This window comes from Podarcis raffonei, chromosome 8, assembly GCF_027172205.1.
Source record: "Podarcis raffonei isolate rPodRaf1 chromosome 8, rPodRaf1.pri, whole genome shotgun sequence".
Classification (NCBI taxonomy): domain Eukaryota; kingdom Metazoa; phylum Chordata; class Lepidosauria; order Squamata; family Lacertidae; genus Podarcis; species Podarcis raffonei.
Genome location: NC_070609.1, coordinates 79,637,127 through 79,651,579, shown reverse-complemented (window position 1 = coordinate 79,651,579; position 14,453 = coordinate 79,637,127). Strand labels below are relative to the sequence as shown.

General features: G+C 51.7%; 2 protein-coding genes across 2 annotated transcripts in view; one reads left to right on the top strand and one right to left on the bottom strand.

The window, feature by feature from the left end:
- Window positions 1–1,658: 1,658 nt before the first annotated feature.
- On the bottom strand, window positions 1,659–8,305 carry KIAA2013 (KIAA2013 ortholog). The gene is made up of 2 exons (XM_053401035.1): window positions 7,104–8,305; window positions 1,659–4,241 (listed from the first exon to the last, which is right to left on the bottom strand). Exons 1-2 carry the CDS (start codon window positions 8,122–8,124, stop codon window positions 3,382–3,384), a joined length of 1,881 nt encoding a protein of 626 aa, XP_053257010.1. The 5' UTR covers window positions 8,125–8,305; the 3' UTR covers window positions 1,659–3,381.
- Window positions 8,306–9,230: 925 nt separating this feature from the next.
- Window positions 9,231–14,453, top strand: part of PLOD1 (procollagen-lysine,2-oxoglutarate 5-dioxygenase 1) — a 35,995-nt gene continuing 30,772 nt past the window's right edge. The window contains exon 1 of the mRNA XM_053401034.1: window positions 9,231–9,476. Within this exon, the coding sequence (XP_053257009.1) occupies window positions 9,395–9,476 (82 nt within the window). The 5' untranslated portion in view covers window positions 9,231–9,394. The remainder of the gene's footprint in view (window positions 9,477–14,453) is intronic.

Sequence of the window (14,453 nt, the reverse complement as noted above, 5' to 3'; positions counted from 1 at the left end):
CCGTTGCTGATATGTGGCTGGAAAGTCACATGTCACTGTTTACGTTCCTGAGCTGGGAAAGTCTGAAGACGGAAGTTAGTCTTATCTCTTTCCGTTTACGTTGTGCTTTTGAACTGTTTTTCTCTCTGTGCGTCTGCTGATGAAGAAGAGAGCAGACGCCATTATGATTTGCCCTGTAAATATTGCAAAATAAATCTAAGAATGCTCACATTCACGCTTCCAGTCGTCACTGCAGACTCTGCTAATAGCGTGCACAGGATCATCCGACCTGTGTCACTGAGCACACCGGAATGAAGACTGATGTCCATTCCAGGGGAGAGCAACACCGGACAACGCCCAGAGAGGTCTGTCGCATATTGGGGGCAGTGTGGGCCCCTAGGGTGTGTTACGGACAATTATTATTTAGGTTTCTGTTGAGAGCCAGTGTGGTGTCATGGTGAGAGTGTAAGGACTAGGACCTCAGAGATCAGGGTTCAATCCCCACTCGTCCATGAAGCTCACTGGGTGATCTTGGGCCAGTCACTGCTTCTCAGCCTAACCTACCTCACAGGGTTGTTGTGAGAATTAAATGAGAAAGGGGAGAACCATGTATGCCACCTTGAGCTACTTGGAGAAAAACAGTGATATATAAATGCAATAAATAAGCAAAAAACAAAACAAAAGCCCACCCCCAAAAATATAAAAAATGTTGATGGAGTCAGTAGGTATAGATTTGGAAAGTTTTTATTTCCTAGGGGAAAAAAAACAACCCACCCAACCTCAAAACCTTTGGTGTTTTAAACAAAACAAATCACATTCAAATCATCAGAAAGTCTATGTCTCCCCACAATCCAGAAGCTTAGAAAAGAGAACACTGCAACAGGTTTGGAGCAATAACTATTTCTCCCCCCCTTCCTCCAAATGCTAATTAAAGTAGACTATTTTGTACATTATGCTTACGGAGAAGGCAGAGAAATTCATTACCAGCACAAGCGTTAACCTGTGAGAGATGAACACATAGACATTCTTAATTGCTGTTAACTCACTCTGCAGAGTAGCACTGTGAGTGCAAAGAATCAACATCACATTTTTAACAACAATAAATTAAAGAATGAGCCAACATTCAATTATGGGGTGGGGTGGGGGAAATCTTGAATTAGATTGGGAACCAGCCAAAAAACAAAAACAAAAAAAGAGAGGGGAGGGGAGAAGATGGGATTTTATTCATTTCCTATAAACACTAAACATAACAAGCTAACATGTAATTTTCAAGTATTCTCCACTAAAGAGAGTAGATGTTAAGGGAAGCTGACGGCCCTGTAAGAGAGTGATGCAGAAGAGAGACAGAGATGGGAAAGAAACACAAGTGCTAGTATAATTTCTTACCAGAGATATTTTCATTTCCCCCACCTACCCATGAACCCTCCCACCAAGGCACAAAAGGGCATATGTTGCTTTCAAAAAGTTCCTTGTTCTTCAGCTGAAGTCTTGTCCAGTGCTGGTCGCTGAGAGATCGGAGTCATTCACACACTCAAGACGCAGAGATCTTTTGGTTCAGTTAATAGCGCAGGGTGTCAGTCTACATTGTTTAGCTCACAGTCAGAAAAGACACTCAGTTGCGCCCCCCCCCCTGAATGATGGGTGGGTGTGCACACGCGCACACACACACACACACACACACACACACAGAGCAGGAGCTCTTAAAAACATTTAATGTTAGCAAACAGATTCTATCTCTAAAGCTGAACATTTTGCAGTGCAAAAACTCCAGGTTTTGTTTTAAGCAAGAAAACTGCTGATGGCACCGCTACAGGGAAAGGCAAACTCTTACCCCCTCCCACCTTCTCTCTCGGTAAGGTCTTTTGCCAGCCTTGGGCCTTCCAGGTGTTTTGGAATACAACACCAATCAGCCCTATCCAGCACGCAGGGAGATGTAGTTCAAAACATCTGGAGGGCACCAAGCGAGACTTGCAAAGTCTCAAAAGTGTCTCTCTCTTCCCCACTCCCCAGTCTTGGCTCCACCTCCTGGCCTCCGACCTGAAAGACGTTGAACTCTCACTGTGATGTTGTCTTTCAGGCGTTGAGAATCTGCAAGCGGGCCCCAGGGGGGCTAGTGCTTTGAGCGGCACCCAGGCAAACCCCCACCCTGAATAGAGTCTTCTTCATCAGCAACTTTTTCCAGGTGACGACAATGCTGGTTGCACCAGCTGCTTGATGGTTAACAGGTCTGCATTGAGGGGGGGACGAACCCCAAAAGAGGCAACAGGGGCCTCCGATCTTCCAGGAGTAAAAAGGACACACCCCCTGAACACACAGCAGTGGATGAAGAGAGCACACTGCGGATTTCCGGGATTCCAGTAGTACACACACTATATGCAAAAGACTTCCAGCCACTTCTCTCCCTTGGTTGCATGCTTTATTTGGGTGGGGTGGGGATTGTAATTTTTGTTTTTTGAATGGAAAGAGCTGCTCACCTGCCACTTTTCTCCCCTATGTTTTTAACACTAAAATCTGGCCTTTGTTGCTGTTAATGATGACACCTCTCTCCCAAGTGTCATCCAGAGCACCAAAGCGAAGTGCCTCATCAGGTCTTGCAGGATGCGGCAAAGTTCAAACCCCACATGCCATTTCAGCTCCAGAGGGAGGAAAAAGCAGGCTGCTCCCTGAAGCCTCCCCATCACCGCCTCTTGGGCTATTTGATTCCTGGCAAACGCTGAACATTTAACCTGTCAAGGAAAGCCTTCTTTCCCCATAGGACTTAGAATCAAAGGAGTTTTCCTCCACTGGTTCCTCTGTACCTCCACTGCACCGTGAGCATGGCACTTCTCATCTAATAAGCCGCCACACACTTTCCTACCTCTAGGACTAGCAGCAGGGCCACCTGCAACACAGATGATCAATTTACAGGGAGCAGTTAACACCACCTGATCTCCTTCAAGGGAAATTGTGTGCATGTCTATACAGCAAACACACTCAATACTAGCTTAGCAGTTGGTCAAATCCCCTTTCTATTGACGGTCCTGGGGTGGCAACACAGCACGATCAGAGCATTATAACTGGTGAAATACCTTCGGGATAGCCACTGGGAGATCGTTTTAATGTGAAGGCCGTCCACAAGGGACCCCAATGAAGCAGAAACTGCTGGCGTGCACACACCCCGGATACTTTCTTGTAAAGGAGCCAACACTGCAGTTTGGAAAATTAAAAATAAAAGCGTTCAGACTCCTCTCCCAGGCAAGGTCTGGTTGCCTTCCATGCAGGGATGCTGCTCACCTGCAGGTCGTTCGCAACTCCTGGCTCCAGGAGGGGGGGTATGGATTACACACACACAAAAGGCAACCCAAGAGGCTGAGTCGGTCTGCTGAACATCAGGCATCTGAAGCAGGCCCGGCTGGCGAGGGTTTATACCTTGCTCCGAAAGAGCGGCTTGGCTCCTGGCCCGCAGTACTCGTTGTAGATGAGTTTGAAGAGGAACAAGTGGAACAGGGTGATGAGGGAAGCCACGCTGAACCAGAAGAGGAAGGGCAGACCAGGGTACTGCTTGGCCATGTGCTCCTCGTGGTCCAGGATGGCTTTCAGGTGCAGCGTGTGCCTCAGGTCCTGCAGGTGGACCAGGTCCGTGGAGATGTAGAGCAGCGGGGTGATGGGCTGCGTCACCATGACAGGGAAGGTGTGTCCTCGTGACTCCGACGTGAGCTCGATGGGGTCATTGGCGCAGCCTCCCTCACAGGCGTACAGCTTGACTGGCTTGTCCTGGAACTTGACCGAGACATGCAGGAAGGGCTTCCCGTCCGAGTCCAGCAGGACGGCCAAGTTGATCAGGTCCTTGTTGTAGTGGATGCCACGCAGGGAGTAGCTGTTGTGGAGCACGTCGGGGTCGGCCTGGAACTGGAGGTGGTTCTCCGTGAACTGGAGCCCGCCAAAGCTGAGCACCATCCCTTGCATGAAGCCGTGGGCCCCCGTTGCGACCAGGCCTCTGCAGCCGCGCTTCTGGAGAGTCAGCTTCCACAAGTTTGAGAGTTGGAGGATCTGGGGGACAGTTGAGAGCCGGCCCGGCCAGAGGTTCTCAGCGTGCATTGTGGCGTGGCCACTGAAGCAGTGGTCAGCGTAGTTCAGGGTGGCCTCCATCTTCTCTCTCTCCTCGCTGCCAATGAGAGGGTCAAGGAGGGGAGAGGGCGTGGTGGAGAGGACATAATACAGGGTCATGTTGACGGTGTCACTTGAGGGGGTGTGAGCATCAGTGATCTTCCTCATCTCGACCCCTGAAACGGACAGAGGAATTATTACGGAGATCTTTCCTCCATAACTCAGAGCTTATATACATAAGAAGAGCCTGCAGGATCAGTCCAATGATCCACCTAGTCCAGCATCCTGTTCTTTCACGGGCTGCCCACCATTTGATCCTTACAACCACTGTGCGAGGCAGGCTTGGCTGTGGACAAGCCACTTGGAATGGCCCACACATCAAACCTCAGAGATGGACATGAATTATAGCTTGGGCTTCCCTCCCCGCTTTGGAAATCCTGTTTCTCTACTTCTCTAGCTCAGGGAGCTGCAAATTTAGAAGTGGGAAGGAACTGGAAGGCTGCGCTTGCACACAAATGAAAGGATCCCAGTTACAAGGCTGGCGGTAGGGAGTGAAATGTAACGGAAGAGTTAAGAGGAGAATCTCCTCCAAGAAACTGCACCTCTATATAGTCACATGCCTCCTATTTTAATCCACTTTGCAACACTCCTAGGAAAACTATGTGGCTGAGTGCGTGACTAGTTTTTATAAGGCTGCAGTGTTTTGGTAATCAGACCTGAGGATCAACAAAGGAAAATGATAACATAAGAAGAGGTCTGCAGCCAAAGGTCCATCTAGTCTGCATCCTGTTGTCACCGTGGCCAACCAGATACCTCTGGGAAGCCTGTAAGCAGGACCTGAGTGCAACATCACCTCCCACTTGTGATTCCCAGACACTGCCTCTGACAGCGGAGGAAGAACCTAACCATGGTGGTTAGTAGCCTCCAAGCATTTGTCTGTCCCCCTTTCCAAATTGGCATCCATCTCTGCAACTTTTGGGAGAAGCCAATTCCAGAGTTTACATGCCAAGTTTATTTCCCTTATTATTTATTTGCTTCCCTGGTCACCAGATATGAAGTATCTCAAGGCAACTAAATGTACACCTTAGAAGCAGACATAAAGTTTAAAGCATTCATCTTGTGTTAAGTGTTGAACCAAAGGGTAAGATGATGATTTGATTGACATACTGTTTAATCCACTGGAATGCTTCATGAAGCATGTGGGGAAAAGCTCGTATCAGAATTAGTCACTCTCATTAGCCAGGGAGGGAAAGGGAAGAGGAATTCTCAGGGAAGGGAAGCAGCTCAGTGGTAGAGCATCTGTCTGCATATAGAAGGCCTCACCAGCATCCCCAGGTAAGGCTCCCTCCCTGAAACCCTGGAGAGCCACTGCCAGCTGGAGTAGGCAGTACTAAGCTAGATGCACCAATAGCCTGACTCAGCAGAAGACAGCTTCCTATGTTCCTTTGAACACAATAAGTTGCCTCATACCAAGTTAGCCCATCTAGTGCAATACTGTTGACACTGACTGGCAATCGCTTGCTGGAGTTTAGGACAGGAATCAAAGGTGCAGCATTCTGCAAACAAAGTGTGTGTTCTGCCGCTAAGTGGCAGCCCCTCCCACTTCTCTGAAAGGGCATTTTATCAGGCCCATCCACACAGAATTCTGGATTATACAGCAGGGCAAAATGCAAGGTCACATGGCTCTAACAACCAAACCAATAAGTTACATCACATGCCCCAGAAGCTCTGTTCCTTATTTTCCAGAGCATGGAAGTGGGCTACAGTTAATCAGTAAGGAAGGAGATGAACTCTGCATATGCTTAAGAAGCACCCTTGAAGATGCCAGCACACATGCAGGAAAAAGACAGCTTAGCTGATGAGCAATATGGGATATAAACAGCCCCAACATCACTATCACATGAGTTGCTTGCTTCTGTTTAACAAGCCCTTAAGCTTGTTTATTTATACTTCTTAGCTCTCTCAAAACAGCCTACTGTTAAAGGCTACGAAAAGGACAATATATTATCACTAGCAACAGTGAAGCGTGAGCAGTTCAATGCAATCACATGTTCTTCTTTAAAAGGGAAAATTGTGTGCCCGTTCTGAAATCTTTTGTTTGCAGGATCATAACTGAAGAAAAACTAACTGCAACCTGCCCCAGAATGCCTCTGCCCACCAGAAAGAGAACTACTTCCTTCTGGAAAGGAAGTGGTAGAGCATCCAATTTGCACACAGACAGTCCTAGGTTTGACCCCTGGCATCTCCACATAGGGCTGGGAAAAGACCCCTGGAGAGCCACTACCAGCCAGTGTGGACAATACTGAGGTAAATGGTCCAATATGTTAACTTCTATCTAAGACCACTTCTTATATTACTGGACATAATCCTCCTTGATTTCTGTGCACCAGGAATGCTGAACCTACGGGTGTTGCTAGGTGACAACTCCCATCAGTCCTGTCCCCCGGCCATGCTGAGTGGGGGCTGAGTACGAGTCCAGCCACATGTGAAGGCCTGCTTCTTCTTGTGCCCTGCTGTACATCAAGAAAGAGGCACGCCTCTGATGTAATGCCTACCAGGAGTAACTCCTATTGCTTTCACAGACCCAGGCCAATCGCTCATGGTTTATGCACATCTCCCAAATCTCACCCTCCCTACAATACCCTCAGAGAGACAGTGGAAGGTGCAAGTGACAAACAGCATCAATCCAATCTCAATTATGCACCGGTGCTGGCAGGTGAGCTCCAGCGTGCTGGTGGGGATTTAGTCCAAATATGTTTCCAGCAGCAATTATTATTATCAGGCAGGCACCAGCCTTTAAATGCCCCACAATGCCTCTGATGTAGCATTGCTCTTTGGTGGGTGCAATTAAAATAGTGGAAATTCAAAGCGCAGCCGCTATGGCCATCTCCCACTGCTGCCAGGACAGACCGAGACAGGAATAGGGGGCACTTTGCAAAAAGCCCCCGCCTTGAACCTGGATCTGGACCGAGGGGAAACCATAGAGCTTGACGTTGCTGTTTCGTTCCAAGCCAGGGCCGCGCCGGCCCAGCTCTCACCTGAGATAAACAGGTCGGCCCACGCCTGCCTGTGTTCCTGCACCAAGTCCTCTGTCCTCATCCTCATGACTTCCAGCATCTCCTTCTTAGCCGCCTCCCGGAGCCTGCCGAAGGCTTCGTCCACACGGGTGGCCTCGACGGGCTCCGAGGTGTGGACCACGGACAGCAGGGTCTCATCGAACTGGGACTTGGGCGCCACCTGCACCCGGTTGACCAGCTTCTTGGCCGCCACCACCACCAGGACCACCTTGTCGCCCACGGGCTGCAGCACCCGCCCAGAGGAGAGGAAGAACTGCCGGTCTCCCGACTTCTCCATGCTGGTGATGAACTTCCCGCCGCCATTTCCCCCGGAGGCGGCTGAGGCCGGTCCGGACACCTCGAAGGCCACCAAGCGGTCAGTGGGGTTGGCGATGGCTACTCGCTGCAGGTAGAGGTGGGGACGCCCGCGGTGGGCTAGCAGCTCCTCCCGGACGGTGACGCAGCCGCTGCCAGCCGCCTCGGAGGCTGCTGGCCCGGTCTGGACACACCGAGCCCAACGGACAGCGCCTTCCTTCAGCATGGCCACGGCAGCCCCCACTTCGGCAACCGCATTAGCCGGTGGCCGGAGCTGCGCCAAGGCGGCGTATTCGGTGGCGTGGGCCAAGGTGGGCGCCGGGCCTTTCCCCGCCGAGGCTGCCACCCAGAGCCGGTTGGCTGTAGCGTCCAGCAGCAGGTAGCCGTTGCCCACCAGGGCGGGTGGGGAGCTGGCATCGTCGCTGCCTGCCGGGTGCCCGGGGGCCTGGGGCAGCAGCCTGGCTTCCCCTTGCTGCGCCCAGGCCTGCCAGGCCCGCGTCTCGGCCTGCAGGCAGAGCCCCGCCGCGCCCCCGGGCGGCTGCCGGGAACTCCAGGGCAGGAGTCGAGGCCAGGCCCCTCCGAGATACCAGTAGGCCACCAGCAGGAAGCCCAGCAGGGCCAGCAGGCGCCTCGCCCAGCTGCTCGACAGCAGGCCCGGCAGCCCCTTCAGCCGCTGCTGCATCCACATGGAGGACGGCGAAGGGGCAGAGCAGTCAGGTGCAAGGAGACAGCGGGACGCCGCTCGCCGCCAGCCCGGCCGCTACCTCATGGCCCCCGGGCGGCGCGGCTACGCGAGGCCCCGGCTCCGAGGCCTAGTCGCGCTCGCCCCACCAGCAGCGCGCGGCCTCGTCTCGCCCGTCTGCCCGCTCGGCGGCGGCGGCGGCGGCGGCTCTCTCGGAACGAAGGACGCAAGGGCGGAGCGGGGGTTGGACGGCTTCTTCCCGGCCGCGGAGCGAGGCGCTGGCTTCGCCTCAGCCGGACGGGCTCTCTCGTGAACGGCGAGGCGGGGCGGTGGCGGCTGAGTGACGGCCCAGCGGGAAGGGCAAGCCCCGGCCGTCAGGCGGATCCCGCGGCTGGCGCTGCTCCTCCTGCTGCTGCAGCCGCCGCCGCCACCCGCTGAATTTTTTTATTTTAATTTTAAAGGGAGACTATGGTCACAGTGCCTCTGGGCATCTGCAGAGTGCCCGTTTCCACAGCAGGAGCGTTTTTCAGACAGGGAGTCTTTTCCCCAGCCTTTCCTCAAGATGCTGCTGGGGATTGAACCTGGGACCTTTCTACGTGCAAAGCACAGAGTCATGGAATTGTACAGCTGGAAGGGATCCATCCCATCCCCAGGGTCATCTAGTCCGACCCCGTGCAATGCAGGCATCTTTTGCCCAACGTGGGTTGCCTTGAGAATCTCCTGCAACACACAAAGCTGCCTTATACAGAGTCAGACCCTAGCTCTGCATTGTCGACAATGACAGGCAGCTGCTCTCTTGGCTTTCAGCCAGGGGACAGTCCCAGTCCTGCCTGGAAGATGCTGAGGACTGAATCTGGGACTTTTCTACATGCGGGTCAGGCGCTCTGCCATTTTCTTGCTCCGCCGAGCTCAGTATTGTCGACACTGACCGGCAGCGGCGGCGGCTTTCCGCAGCTCTTCCTGGAGATGCTGCCGGAGCGGGAGCTTCTGCGTGCAAAGCAGGAGCTCTGCCCCTGAGCTACATCCCTGCCCAAGATCTCGGTGCTTTTGGATGGCTCCAGGGGGGCAGAAACGAAAGTGGGGTGGGCGGGATACGGTGGGGCTGCGCTGGATAAAGAGAGGAGGAGCTCCCCTCCGGAGGGGCGTTGTTTATTGCGTGGCACAGCAGCCCCGGGACGGCTGGGAGGGACTTGTGCAGTTGCATCCCAGATGCCTTTCCTTCTCCCCCGCGAAAAGTGAGAGTTACTTTCGCCCCCGAAGCGGCACCGTTCCCACGATGCCCCTCCGGTCCCAGATGCTGCTGATCCTGCTCTTCTTCGCCGCCCAGGGCACCCACGGAGGAGCCAAGCGACAGGACGGTAAGTCTCCGAGCTGGAAAACCCAGGCAGCGCCCCACATCATGGGGGAGCTTGCTTGGCACCCCTTTTCTCCCCTCAACATGGAGACAAACCGAGATTTAGTTGGCTGTGCCTGTCACTGGATCTACCGGTTGGGCTCCCTGCCTTATGCCTCGCCCGAACCAGGCCTGATGGGCACTGGATTGCCCACCAATATTTGGCCCTTGAGAGTGCAGGCTGCTGAATTTACGGTTATGCACAAAAGTTCAGGCCTTTTTACTCCATGCTGGTTAATGTGGAATAGAGAACCGTCGTATGCTTTTGAGGGGAGGTGGGGTGTAAATTCTGGCTGAAATCTGTGGTGATCCTACTTCCAAGAGAACTTGTTTAGGGTCAGGTCGGGCAAGCATTTGGTGAAGATCATTTAAAGCGTTTTCCACATTAAGACCTTGGGTATTTGCAGTCCGATTTGGGGTACGCCTCTGAATACAAGTTGCTGGGAATTACAAGTGTGGGGAGTGCTTGGGTCCTGTTGGGAATTTCCTTCTGGGGGGGGGGTCAGGAAGCCAGACTAGATATGCCTTTGGCCTGATCCAGCTTCAAGATTCCTATTATGTTTAACCAAGATCATACAAGGGAGTTAGAAAGATGCATCTCTCTCACATACACAGAAACCCTTGCAAGATACGTCCCTGCACTGATTTTTAATGTGTTTTGCTGGTCCCTAAAAGTACAAACTGGACTTGGGCGTGAGTGTGGGGGACAGGACAGAGTGCTTGGGGTATGAGTTTGAGATTTATTTTGTAGAAAACACTGCATGAGGACTTGCTCAATGTTCCATGTTAGCTAACACAGCTTATGAAGCTGTCATCTGAAGAACGGGACCAAAAAAAAATTAAAATCTACCATTCTGACTCTTAAATGCAAAGGGGAGGGAACCCCACCAGCCGACCCTACGTGGACACTGCTTCAGGAGGAATGAGGAGCTGCCAGGAATTACGGTTGTAAAAATATTTTAGATTTTCGGCCGGCGAAGTGTTTCCAGCTCTGTCGCGGCAACGCAGCAGAAAGCAAAAAGGTGGTTAAATTGCAATTCATTCATGCTGCAGGGAAGATTTTCTTCCTGGCTGGTCACCTGGGGTAATGATCTGTTCATACATGTCTGATTCGGGGAGGCAGGAGAGGAGAAGCACTCAGCCAGAGGGCAGGGCAAAGCCCAGGAAATGCCTCTGCTCCCCTGTTGTGTCGCATCATACCCAAAGCCAAATTATTTTGACACCTAAGGCTGAGAGTTAGGTAATGGAAAACAACTGGACAACATTTTCTGCCTAACGGTAAGGCTGGGACACCCATCCCTGCGCCATTTGAAATCACGCTCCGCACGTATGCCTTGGAAAGGTTTTGTGGGAGGGGCAGTTGGGGGAGAGCAGCGTGGCAAAGCCCAACTTTGGCAAATGGTAGGGCTTTCCCCCCCTTTTCTTTCAAACTGACCTCCCTCCAGAGAATGCAAATGCCAGGCAGGCATCAGGTATCAGTCTCCTACAGCGAGGAAGAAAAAGGAATTCAGGAATGTGCTTTTCCTAATTCCATGGCAGTCTGCACAGTGAGACCTTTTTTCTCCGAAATATGATAGCTGCTTCTGTCCGCTGTCAGGGAGGTCGCTGATTATTGCGGGCTGCCTTTTGCCTTGAGGCTCAGTGTTGCGTTGAACGGAGAGTAAAATGGATTGGCCTGAAAATGCATTTTGGCTTGCTTTTTTGAGCAAAGTCGCTATAACACAGGAACACAGGAAACTGCCTTATATCGAGTCAGACTGCGGGGCCCATCTAGCTCAGTATGTTTCCTAAATTGGGGTCTCCATCTGGTTTTGGACTACAGTTTCCAACATTCCTGACCACTGGGCCTGCTAGCTAGGGATGATGGGAGTTGTAGTCCAACAACAGCTGGAGACCCAAGTTTGGGAAACACTGGTCTGAACTAACTGGCAGCGGCACTCCAGTGTTTCAGGCAAGGGATATTCTCATCTGCACCTGGAGATGCTGTCTATTGACCCTAGGACGTTTTGCAGGCAAGGCAGGGGCTCCACCACTGAGCTGCGGTTGGCACTCTTTAAGGCACGGGTGTCAAACACAAGGCCCGCGGGCCAAATCCGGCCCGCCAGACCTCGTCATGTGGCCCGTGTAGCCGCCGCCAGCCGCCAGCCTCCACCTTTTATTCTCGCTTTTTTTTTTTTGACACAAGAAAGCCGCCTCTTCAGCGCATGCGCGGCAGCCTACAAGCCAGAGAACGTCTGCCCTCTAGCGGCGCCGGCCGTTCTACACAGGAAACCTCCACTTTACATGCATTCAGGAAACCTCCACTTGTTTTTATATTGAGCGCATGCCATCCTGTGATGTGACAGATCCAACGGCTGCCTGAACCCTTCTCTCCTGTACTGTAAGTCCTACAGATACAACTGGCCCTTTGAGGGTGACCCAACTGCTGATGCGGCCCCCGATGAATTTGAGTTTGACACCCCTGCTTTAAGGCATAGGAAGCTTTCTCATACTGAGTCAGGCTATTGGTATTTCTAGCTCAGTATTCTCCACACAAGCGTTTCTCAAAGCTGGAGCTCCAGCTTTTGTTGGACTACAGCTCCCAATATACCTGGCTAGCAGGACCAGTAGTCAAGGATGATGGGAGTCGTAGTCCAAGAACACCTGGCCCTACTCTACACTGATTGGTTGCAGCCTTCCGGGGGGTTTTATTTAAGAGATTCTGAATACCAGCTGCTGGCAACCACAGATGGGGAGGGTGCTCTTGTGCTCAGATCCTGCTTGCAGGTTTCCCACAGGCATCTGATCGGCCACTGTGATAACAAGATGCTGGAATTATTATTATTATTATTATTATTATTATTATTATTATTATTATTATTATTTATATCCTGCCCTCCCCAGCCAAAGCCAGGCTCAGAGCAGCCAACAACAATAAAAGTAACACAGTTTACATAAAATCACAATCAATTACCGTATTTTTCGCTCTATAAGACGCACCAGACCACAAGACGCACCTAATTTTTGGAGGAGGAAAACAAGAAAAACAATATTCTGAATCTCAGAAGCCAGAACAGCAAGAGAGATCGCTGCACAGTGAAAGCAGCAATCCCTCTTGCTGTTCTGGCTTCTGGGATAGCTGCGCAACCTGCATTCGCTCCATAAGACACACACACATTTCCCCTTACTTTTTAGGAGGGAAAAAGTGAGTCTTATAGAGCAAAAAATATGGTAATTGAAATGCATTCCAAAATCAATTCATTCTAAAATCAATTCAAAATCAAATTAATGGCAACCATTGGGCTAGAGTTCTGTGAGGATTACTGAAGGAGGGGGTCAGACTGGCCTTCCACCAAAGGCCTGGTGGAACAGCTCTGTCTTGCAGGCCCTGCGGAAAGATGTCAAGTCCCGTAGGGCCCTAGTCTCTTGTGACAAAGCTTTCCACCAGATCGGGGCCACGGCTGAAAAAGCCCTGGCTCTGGCTGAGGCCAGCCTAACCTCCCTGTGGCCTGGGATCTCCAAGATGTTTTTATTTGAAGACCGTAAGATGGGACATACCAGGAATAGATGGGCCATTGGCCTGATCCAGCAGGCTGTTCTTAAGGTTGTTGCAGACAGGAGTCTTTCTCAGCCCTGCCTGGAGATGCAGGGGATTGAACCCAGGACCTTCTGCATGCAGAGCAGGTGCTCTGCCACTAAGCTTCCGCCCTTTCCAATAAAAAAACATCATAATATATTTATTGCCTTCTCTGTCTTCCCCAGGAGATCAAATTCTGCATGGCCAATGTGTTGGAGAATGCATTCAGGCAACGTCAGCAGATTTTAGAATGTTAGATATGCATGCACATCTCCCAAAGCACAAAGCAGGAGCCTGTTCCTTACATATCACTGATCCTCCTGAGTGACACACCAGATGTTGTTTGCTGCTACATCTGGATGCATTTCCTGGACCTGCAGGAAGCATTCACTGGGCACTTGGGAGCAATAGCGTTCCTGACTGGAGCGTGTTTCTGCATGGAATGCTGGAAAGGCCTAGTAACCGGATCATCAGGGCATTTGGGAACGTGGAAGAAATCCGACAGCGGGGCTTAAAAAACTTTCTAGGGTCTTTACAGCTGTAGAGTTTCCTGGATCCTTTCCCCACAGCTGCCTCTCAGCTTTACCTTTGCAGCATTTTGTTGGGAAAGTGATTTTGTGCAAGACTCTCATTTCGGAGGGTCTCTTTTCGTACCCACCCACACTGGTGGTTGGCGCCCATTGAAACTGATGGGCCAGAAGGTGGGGAGCCCAACAGTAGGGGGCGCCAGAGCAACACTGAGACAAAGGAGAAAGACGCTGGCAGGCAGGGCCACCTCCTGGGCTGGCAGGTGGGTGGAGTAAGATTGAGGGTGGTGTGGCAGTGCCCCATTTGCCCTCATGGGCCATCCTCCAGTGTCGCAAATATTTGCTTCTGTAAGATCATAAGAAGAGCTGCAGTGGCACATCTAGTCCAGCATCCTGTCATCACAGTGGCCAGCCAGGTGTCTGTTGGAAACCCCCAAGCGGGATTTGAGCACAAGAGCATTCTGCCCTCCTGAAGTTTCCAGCAACTGTGGAGGCAGAGCTATAGGCGTCTTGGTCAGCAGCCACTGATAGTCCTCTCCATCAATAGCTGTCTTCTCCGCTTAATAACCCATGGGACCAAATGGAGATTGCAGAATTTTTGATACTTTCCCCTCCTTCCACCTTGCCTTCTAAGTAGGCATGAAAGGGGATATGGGGAGAGGAGAGTTGCATTATATTTAGTCGGGATGACATCTGGAAGGCAGAACGTGACTGCCAGGGGCTGTAAGAGCAGGCCGCAGGAGTCAAAACACAACAGTAGCCTGCTCAGATGCAGGGCCAAAGACACTGGTCTGTTACGCTTGCATAATGGTCAGAAAAGGAGCCCTTGAACGGGAGATTTGCCCATGTGAAATCAAAG